This window comes from Sorex araneus, chromosome 6 (assembly GCF_027595985.1).
Source record: "Sorex araneus isolate mSorAra2 chromosome 6, mSorAra2.pri, whole genome shotgun sequence".
Classification (NCBI taxonomy): Eukaryota; Metazoa; Chordata; class Mammalia; order Eulipotyphla; family Soricidae; genus Sorex; species Sorex araneus.
This window is the reverse complement of record NC_073307.1, coordinates 155,056,647-155,066,508: the sequence shown is the minus strand read 5'-3', so window position 1 is coordinate 155,066,508 and position 9,862 is coordinate 155,056,647. Positions and strand designations below refer to the sequence as shown.

General features: G+C 45.8%; 1 protein-coding gene across 1 annotated transcript; it reads right to left on the bottom strand.

Moving 5' to 3' along the window:
* Positions 1-1,556: 1,556 nt before the first annotated feature.
* On the bottom strand, positions 1,557-2,510 carry LOC101556219 (olfactory receptor 6Q1). Its single transcript, XM_004620413.2, has one exon. The coding sequence runs from the start codon at positions 2,508-2,510 to the stop codon at positions 1,557-1,559; it is 954 nt and encodes a 317-aa protein (XP_004620470.1).
* Between the last annotated feature and the right edge of the window lie 7,352 nt (positions 2,511-9,862).

Sequence of the window (9,862 nt, the reverse complement as noted above, 5' to 3'; positions counted from 1 at the left end):
TTTCCTTCTTCCACCAAGAGTGTCTGGAATCCACATTCAAATGATCATTCATAAAGGTCTGTGGCAATGCAATAATATAAATATAGGGAACTAATTGAATTATCATACTCTTGAAGCCTAACTCCAAGTAAGCTGACATTACCACAGATGTCTTCTTAGATCAATGCTCAAAGCACCATTTGTTACAGTGGGAGGATCCCTTGACATTTCAAATAAGAGAATGTAAGTACAAAGAAGATGTGTGTGTGTGTGTGTGTGTGTGTGTGTGTGTGTGAATCCCATGGAAAATAAGCTGTGATTCCAACAACTTGGTCTCTGGTGGAAACTGCCGGTTGTCTACCAAAGTGGTTTCTCCACTGTTTCTACAATAATCAAATTGTGGCTGAGTAGCTGGCTTCCTAGTTTAGGCTATTTTTAACACCCTGCAATTACATGTGACCTATGGTTAGCTTCTCCCCAGATGAGATGAGAAGGAATGATGATTTCTGCATCTGGTATAGAAATCTAAAGGCACAAGAAGTGTCTCCCCGTGCGTTCTTCCTAACCTCTTGCTCACTGAGACCCGGTGTTGACCATCCATATTGATCAAAAGACCCTCTACAGGAATTTGGAAAATAGTCCCTGTTACAGCTACTCAGTTCTGTCATTGTAGCACAAAAGCAGTCACAGACAATACATGTGGCTTAACCATGTTTTAATTAAAGTTGGCTTATGGATCTGAGAATTGTTCACATGTTTATTCATGATGAAATCTTACACCGCTTTTATTTGTTTTCAGTTTTTGAAGAATATTCAGAGCAGTCTTAGCTCACAGGTCATGAAAACCAGTATTGACCGAGATTTGGTCAGCAGGCCTTAGTTTGCCAACATGCTAAGGAAGCTTCATCCTTTAAGGGAAAAGAAATTTGAGGCTGAAGTGTTAGTAGAAGGGATAATGCACTTGCTTTGCACATGGTCGAGCTGGATTTGATCCCCAGCATCTCACATGGTCTCCTCAGCCCACCAGGAGTGATCCTGAGTGCAGACCCAGGAGTAACCCCTGAGTATTATTGAGTGTGCCCCCCCCCAAAAAAAAAGGAAAAGAAAAGAAAGAAAAAAGAAGAAACTTGGAACTTATCTTTATTTTTTTTCCTTCTTTGGTTGTTTGGGTCACATCCATCCAACGAAGCTTCAGGGTTACTCTGGCTCTGTACTCAGGAATGACTGCTAGCAGCACTCAGGGGACCATAGGGGATGCTGGGGATTGAACCTGGATCAGCCGCATGCAAGGCAAATGCTCTACCCACTGTGCTATCACTCCAGCCGCAAAGAAACTTGGATCTTTGAGTATCTATTGAGCCAAGCTACCCACCAACCTGAAGCACTCACCTTGAACTTGCAGAAAAGAGAAAAAATCTACATCAATAGCTCTGTTTTGTTCTAGCAGAATCACATTTTACTAGCACTGATACCTTGTCCTTACCTCCTGACCACCCAAGTCACTGATTCATTCCATAGACCCTACCCCCTCATCCTTCAACTCATCAAGCAAGGACATGGGCTCCCCTCCTAACCCATCACTGACCTTTCCACAACTTGAGGGAAAACGCTCGGCCCAGAGCTCCCTTTACCTCCTTGTTCCGAAGACTGTAGATAAGGGGGTTGAGCATCGGGGTCACAATGGAGTAGAAGACAGACACCACCTTGTTGAAGTTGATGGAGGAGGTGACTTTGGTCCGGACATACATAAAGAAGAGGGTTCCGTAGAAGAGGCTCACCACAGTCAGATGAGCCACACAGGTAGAGAAGGCCTTCCGGCGCTCAGCGGCTGAGCGGATATGCAGCAGTGTCCAGACAATGTTGCCGTAAGACACAGCGATCACAGTTGAGGAAACCAGGAGCACCGACAGAGAGACCAGGAAGTCTGCGGTCTCCTTCAAGGTGACATCTGAGCAGGACAAGGCCAGCAGGGGTGAAGCATCACAGAAGAAGTGATCGACAACATTGGGGCCACAAAATGTCAGCTGGGACATGAGGTAGATGGGCAAAATTGGCGTGAGGAAGCCCACCAACCAACATGCAGCTGCTAGACGAATGCAGGTACCCCAGGACACCAAAGCCCCATATCGAAGAGGCATACAAATGGCCACATAGCGGTCATAGGCCATGGCAGCCAGTAGGAAACACTCAGTTGCTCCAAGGAAGGTGAAAATGAAGAGCTGAGATAGACAACCGGCATAGGAGATACTCTTGCCCCCGTCCATCCCGATTAAACCAGCCAACATCTTGGGCACAGTGACTGAAGTGTACCATATTTCAAGACAGGACAAGTGTGTTAGGAAGAAATACATGGGTCTCTGTAAGCGGTGGTCCAAACCCACCACCAAGATGATGGCCAAGTTTTCCATCAAGGTAAACAAGTACATGGCAAGGAAGAGGGTAAAGAAGAGGAGACGTGATTCATGCACTCCAGCAAAGCCCACCATGACAAACTCTGTCACCTGACTCCAGTTCTGTGCGTATGGTTGCATGTGTCGAATAAAAATCTCAGTAGGCATGCATAGCCTACAGGCAGGGCCGCTCAAAGAGAAATTGTGAGTAGCAGAATGGAAATATCTCTCACTTCGAAAAAGCAAAGTGAAGTCAATCTTCCTAACATCAAATAATTTATAGTCTTGGAGGATGACAAGAAAATAGACAACTTCAGTACAAAATGAGAAAGCCCACATAAAAAGATGGAATTTCATGAAAAGAAATAGTGAGGAAACTCAACCCATCTTAAAGAATCAAAGAAATCATCCTGAAAGAAGAGTTGTCCAAGCCAGGGCCTGAAAAATAAGTCTAAGTTAGTGAGATCAAAGATAATGAAGAGAGGCAGGGAGTGGGGTGGGGGGAGGGTAAATGGGGACATTGGTGGCGGGAAGTATACACTGGTAAAGGGATGGGTATTGGGCTGGAGCAATAGCACAGCAGGTAGGGCATTTGCCTTGCACGCGGCTGACCCAGGTTCGATTCCCAGCATCCCATAGGGTCCCCCGAGCACCACCAGGAGTAATTCCTGAGTGCAGAGCCAGGAGTAACCCCTGTGCATCGCCAGGTGTGACCCAAAAAGCAAAAAAAAAAAAAAGCAAGAGACAGGTGTTAGAAAATTGTATGCCTGAAACGCAATCATGAACAACTTTGTAACTGTGTAACTTTGAATCTCATGATGATTCAATTAAAAATTAATTAATTAACAAAAGAAAAAGATAAAGAAGAGAAGGCAGAGCAAGTTTACAGTCACTAACATAACATTGCTCACTCGGGGAAATTTCAAGTAGGAACAGTTTACTGTAGAGGTTAAGATCTTGGCTTCCTGACCAGACATATCTCACTTCAAACACAAAGAACCAAGCTAATGGAACTGTTGTGAACATTTTTATTAGATAGTCCCTCTGAAGCATTTAGGCATCGTATTTGGATCAAAAATGTTACGAGAGCCTTACACACATTCAACTCAATTCCTTGCACCCTATGTGGTTTCTTTAATAAGAGAAAATAATTGGCAGCTTTCAATCATTCTCAATGTGTTTTTGACACTCTGTCCATCAAGTTGGGGCTAGCACTGCTCCCTTGAGTCTGGGCTTTGTAACTGCTGGACAAGAAATTAAGATGAAAATCATGCTTGGCCTTAAGAAAATATTTTCTCAGGGCTGAAGAGATAAAGTGGAGGGTGCTTTCTTGCATGAAGCCTACTGGAGTTCAATCCTCAGCACCTCCTATAGTTTCCCTAGAATCATCAGAAGTGGTCCTTGAGCACAGAATCAGAAATAAGCTCTGAATACCACCAGAGGTAGGGCAGGGCAGGGCGAAGGAAAGAAGGAAAGAGAAGGAAGGAAGGAAGGAAGGAAGGAAGGAAGGAAGGAAGGAAGGAAGGAAGGAAGGAAGGAAGGAAGGAAGGAAGGAAGGAAGGAAGGAAGGAAGGAAGGAAGGAAGGAAGGAAGGAAGGAAATGAGGGAGGAAGGGAGGGAGGGAGGGAGGGAGAGAGGGAGGGAAGGAGGGAGAATGAAAGAAAAGAAAGAAAGAGAAAAAGAAAGAAAGAAAGAAAGAAAGAAAGAAAGAAAGAAAGAAAGAAAGAAAGAAAGAAAGAAAGAAAGAAAGAAAGAAAGAAAGAAAAGAAAGAAAGAAAGAAAGAAAGAAAGAAAGAAAGAAAGAAAGAAAGAAAGAAAGAAAGAAAGAAAGAAAGAAAGAAAGAAAGAAAGAAAGAAAGAAAGAAAGAGAAAGAAAGAAAGAAAGAAAGAAAGAAAGAAAGAAAGAAAGAAAGAAAGAAAGAAAGAAAGAAAGAAAGAAAGAAAGAAAGAAAGAAAGAAAGAAAGAAAGAAAGGGAAAGGAAGGAAGGAATGAAGGAGGGAAGGAAGGAATGAAGGAATGAAGGAGGGAAGGAAGGAAGGAAGGAAGGAAGGAAGGAAGGAAGGAAGGAAGGAAGGAAGGAAGGAAGGAAGGGAGGGAGGGAGGGAGGAGGGAGGGAGGAAGAGAGGGAGAAAGAGAGGGAGGGAGAGAGGGAGGGAGAGAGGGAGGGAAGGAGGGAGGGAGGAAAGGAGGGAGGGAAGGAGGGAGGGAAGGAGAAAGAAAGAAAGAAAGAAAGAAAGAAAGAAAGAAAGAAAGAAAGAAAGAAAGAAAGAAAGAAAGAAAGAAAGAAAGAAAAGAAAGAAAGAAAGAAAGAAAGAAAGAAAGAAAGAAAGAAAGAAAGAAAGAGAGAGAGAGAGAGAAAGAAAGGGAGAGAGAGAGAGAAAAGAGAATCCTCTTCTTGCCTCTTTTAATCAAGCCACCATAATGTGGGAAAACCAAGGCAGCCACAAGCTGAAGTCTCCAACCCTCGACCTTAGCTGAGCTCCTACTCCCAGCCACCAAGTTCAATGAGGCACAAATTCCTCATTCAAGGCCCCCGCCCCCCCCCACCAGCTCACCCCACTGACATTGAACCCTCATTCGATGAGACCTCATTCAATGAGATTTGTGACCTAAATCAGTGAGCATTTTTCCCATAAGATACTACGATTTCAGTGGTTAGTTCATTGCCAATAGATAACTGATCCAAGGACAGGCTAATTCTTTTCACCTTGAGCAAATTACTCAAAATCTCTGACCCTTTGGAAGAAAAGAAAGTGTGTTTGGCCTCTGGTCACAAATGCCTGAACTGGAATTTGAATCCAATGTTGCCTGAGTTAAAACCGTTGCTCTTTCCCCTCCAATTAATTAAGCAGCTTCCTTCTGACTTCAACGGCCCAAGATTTCTTGGCCATGAGAACATGTCGAGATACAGAATCAGAGAAAGGTCAAAGAATCAGATTCCTGAGCATCTCTCCCATGCCAAATTCCATGCTCCGGCATCCCTACAGTGGGCCATCTGTAAACACTGGCTTCCTGGCTGAATAATTACAAGGCGGCCCCAGATGCTTTATGCTCCTATTGGAAATTTCAGGGTCTGAGTCCCCTTTTGCAGTTTGGCTCAGAAAATAGCAGCCTAGAGATGGGTACTTTCCTTTCCTCGAAGCCTTTTCCTACCGAGCAGCTCACTCGCTGCACGCAGGCAGTGGAAGCCAGGTTTGACTTGCTGTGTTACACAGGCACTTTCTGGATGTGTTCACTCTTGTTCCTCATCATGGTAGCACTGTAGCACTGTCGTCCCGTTGTTCATTGATTTGCTCGAGCGGGGACACACCAGTAACGTCTCCATTGTGAGACTTGTTGTTACTGTTTTTGGCATATCGAATATGCCATGGGGAGCTTGCCAGGCTCTGCCGTGTGGGGCGGGATACTCTCGGTAGCTTGCCAGGCTCTGATAGGGATGGAGGAATCGAACCCGGGTCAGCCATGTGCAAGGCAAACGCCCTACCCGCTGTGCTATCGCCCCAGTTCTCATCATTAAGAGCATGAAATTTAGAGTCAAACAGGTCTGAAGATCTGCACGCAGCTGAAGACTGGAAGTCTGAGACGGAGAATTCTTTGTGGTATGGTGAGAGAACTTTTTTGCGTTACAGATTATGAAATTCTCCTTGGATCTTCAGAAAGAGGGCTTGAGAGCCCCAGAGAGAATCTTTTATAAGCACAATAATCCCATACATGACCCTCCACCAGTCACCTTCCAAAGCCCTGTCTCCTAATTCTATCACACTGAGGATTTTCACAAATGCATTCAGAGGAAGGATGAACGTTTCATCTCAATCAACGAGTGAATGTTATTTGGTAAAACTGGGTCACGGATATAAACTCACCTTTAGTTGGATTTCTTCTTGTGCATAAATCTGAACTATTTCACGATAAAACTCCATTAAATAGGGGGCAGGAAGGAAACTGGGGACATTGGTGGAGGGGAAGTTTCCAATCCTCCTATCCCTTACTGCCACCCTCCCAAGAACTGTGCTGTGGGGCTGGAGTGATAGCACAGCAGGGAGGGCATTTGTCTTGCACTCGGCCAACCCGGGTTCAATTCCCAGCATCCCATATGGTCTCCCGAGCACCGCCAGGAGTAATTCCTAAGTGCAGAGCCAGGAGTAACCCCTGAGCATCGCCAGGTATGACCCAAAAAGAAAAAAAAAAGAAGAAGAATTGTGCTGAGTAAAAGAACCTCCACTGAAATAGAAAGAAAAAAAAAAGAAGAGGAAGAGGGGTGAGGGTGTGGATTAAGTCCCTCCCCAGAACCATCTCTTTGCTATCTCATTTAATCCTCACAACAATACTTCTATCCTCTGACCTAGCCTTCATATGATATGTCCCAAGTTATATGTTATATGCAAGTTATATGCAAGCAAAACTCAGAGCAATTCGAATAAGCTCAAAGAACCAGTCAATGCACGGCAGAGAAATAACTCATACCCTGGGCTAACCCCATACTTTCCTTCCGCCTCTGCTATGTCATTTCACCCAAGGACACAGCCGCACCCAGAGGCAGGCCCAGACTGTGAGGTTAATTGATCTGCAGCTCAGAGCGCAGCTCGAGGAATTCCCTGCAGGCTCAAATGACTTGTAGGAACACAGCGAGGTTCCCAGGGCTGCTAACAGCATCCGTCTTCTCTCTCGGGTCAGGAGAACTTGATCAACCAAGTGCACAGTGCAGAAAGCAAACGGTCAGCGGGAGAAAAGAGGGTCACGGGGAACAATCACAACACAGGGAGAGAGGCCACACGATGACCGGCCTAATTTGGCGGCCTCAAAAGACGGTGCAGCTCCCTTGGTTAGCATTTCCCCCAACAAATTATGGAAAGCAGTTTGGGGCCTGTGCAGGGAAATTAAAAACTTGCTTCCTGCAGCTATTTACTTGGGCAAAGCTTTAATGATTCTGGTGTGAGATGTTGGGTTTCGCCTCCACTGCAGTCCTCTCCACCTGGCCTCTGGGAGAACTACCCCGGAAGGTGAGCAGGAATTGGGAAATGAACTTCTTAAACTGCAAGTAATCACTGTAGCACTGTCATCCCGTGGCTCATCCATTTGCTCGAGCGGGCACCAGTAACGTCTCCATTGTGAGACCTGTTGTTACTGTTTTTGGCCACAGGTAGCTTTGTTACTGTTTCAAGCCACAGGTAGTTTGCCAGGCTCTGCTGTGCGGTCGAGATACTGTTGGTAGATTGCCAGGCTCTCCGAGAGGGACAGAGGAATCAAACCCGGGTCAGCAGCATGCAAGGCAAACGCCCTACCCACTGTGCTATTGCTTCAGCCCAAAATGCAAGTAATGATTTCAGAAAACGACCACCACCACCGTGGACAGGCAATAGTGGTGGAACCCATGGCCCTGCCCTCTGGGTCCTCTCTGTCTGCTCCCTCTGCTCTCTCTGGCTCCAGCTTCCTGCGGCCCTCACTTGAACCTTGACTCTCTCACTATTCCACTCACAGACTCCCCTTCCTGAGTCCATAGCGCCCCCCAACTCTAGAATCAGAGGAATTTAGTTTGACTCTGCCATGATCAGGCTCCAGCTACCTAATTTGGGGGAGATGCATTCATGGTGATGAGGCTCGATTTCCTCCTCTTCCATTGGGGGAGGATTGGACAGCTTTGGCAAAGCTGATCCGAAGATCAACGGAAACAATATCAGGAGAAAGTCCAAGATCAACTTCTGCCTCTCCTGAGACTCCCTCCTGGGCTTACTTACAATTCTCTGCATAAAGCCGTTAAGACAGACAAATCCGGGGCTGGAGCAATAGCACAGCGGGTAGGGCGTTTGCCTTGCATGCGGCCGACCTGAGTTCAATTCCCACCATCCCATATGGTCCCCCGAGCACCGCCAGGAGTAATTCCTGAATGCAGAGGCAGGATGGGTGTGACCCAAAATGAGGCAAAAAAAAAAAAAAGACAGACAAATCCTATGAGGCCAGCTGTCTGAAACACAATGCCATCTCACTCTTGTCCCCTCTTGCCTCCATAGTTCTGTCACAGCCCCTTATCATTGGAGAGATCACTGTTTGCCTGGGATATCACACATATACATACCCAAGAAAGTTCCTCAAAGACAGTGCTTTGTCTGATCCTTGCTATGGCCAGCATCAAAAAAAAAAAAAAAAAGAGAGAGATCAGGTAGTAAAAACGTTGACAGGAGGCTGGAGAGATTGCTCAATGGGCTGGAGCATATGTTTTTCATGTAGGAGCCCCTGAGCTCAAGCCTTAACACCTTAGAGAGAACCTTTGGGAGTGACACCACCCCCCTCCCATCTCAAGCAAACAATGGGCTCAAAAACCAAATATAGGTCCTGACCCCATGCCAGGCTGTCTTCACCAGGGCACCTCTGAGGAGGGCAAGTTGAGTTTCCCTCCCCACCCCAAGCAGCACCCCAGAAGCCAATAACCTCCAGAACCCAATGGCCTCCATGCTCAAGGCCACTCTCCATCAGCTCAGACAAACCTCACCTACAGGGGAACCTACAGAAAAACCCAGGTATGTAGGACCCGGGACTGAGATCTCCACGCCCACTCGGAACAAGACTGGGCCTCCTCCCCCCAGGCCCCCAGTTTTCCAGTAGCTTGGCAGTCACACCCACAAACTGCCCCCAGAGCCATATAACCTCTCAGTGGCCAAGACCCAGAGACTATGAAATAAAGCTCCTGGGAGAGAGCAACACAGAACATCCTGAAGTCCTCTTACACTCTAGCCCACTGATGTACCAAAAGTAGCACACATTTGTTTGGTTTTAATATACATGCTTGTAATTTCTTATATAAGGGCTTAGATGACTCCAGGGTGAAACACAATAATCTTAACTCTCTTCCATCTAATGGCGATGAGAAGGTGCATGGTGGTGGAATTGGCGTTTGAACATTATTTGTAATGAACTATTGTGAACAACTTTATAAAATTTAAAATTAAAAATATATATACATAATAAAAGTATAGATGCATGTTCCCAACATCAGAGTGGCTCAAAGCACCGCTTCCTGTCCACCTCCAACTACCTACTGTAAGGAAAAGAAGCCCACAACACTTGTCAAGAAAACCATCCAATTTGAGTGTTGAAATCTATACAACTCTCCTGCCCAGTTGCTCTAGGAAAAATTCCTGCAAGAATAATGTCTTTGTACCTCCCACTGGTCTTGGGTGGTAGAGAAGTCTTACATATTATTTTTTTTAGCTACTGCATTGAATTTTTTTAATTTCCTGAAAATAATCCTATATAAGATTAAACTCTGGCCCCCCAGGTCCCAGATTTCCTCAGTTTTCAGGTAGGGTATTTGAGAAGGGGGAGGAAAGAACCTTGTCATGTGAGTCCCTGTCACCACCCCCACCCCCTTGCATTAGACTTGCTCCAACTGGCTAGTCAGTGGCAAAGACCAGAGAAGAGGAAAACACGGTCTGACCCCAGGCCCTCCCTCCTTCCATTTTCCCAGAGGCTGGCATTTCTAAAACTGAACCAGATC

What these genes read in the sequence shown, in the direction of transcription:
- LOC101556219 (XM_004620413.2), bottom strand. Translation starts at nt 2,510, where the DNA reads ATGCAACCATACGCACAGAACTGGAGTCAGGTGACAGAGTTTGTCATG.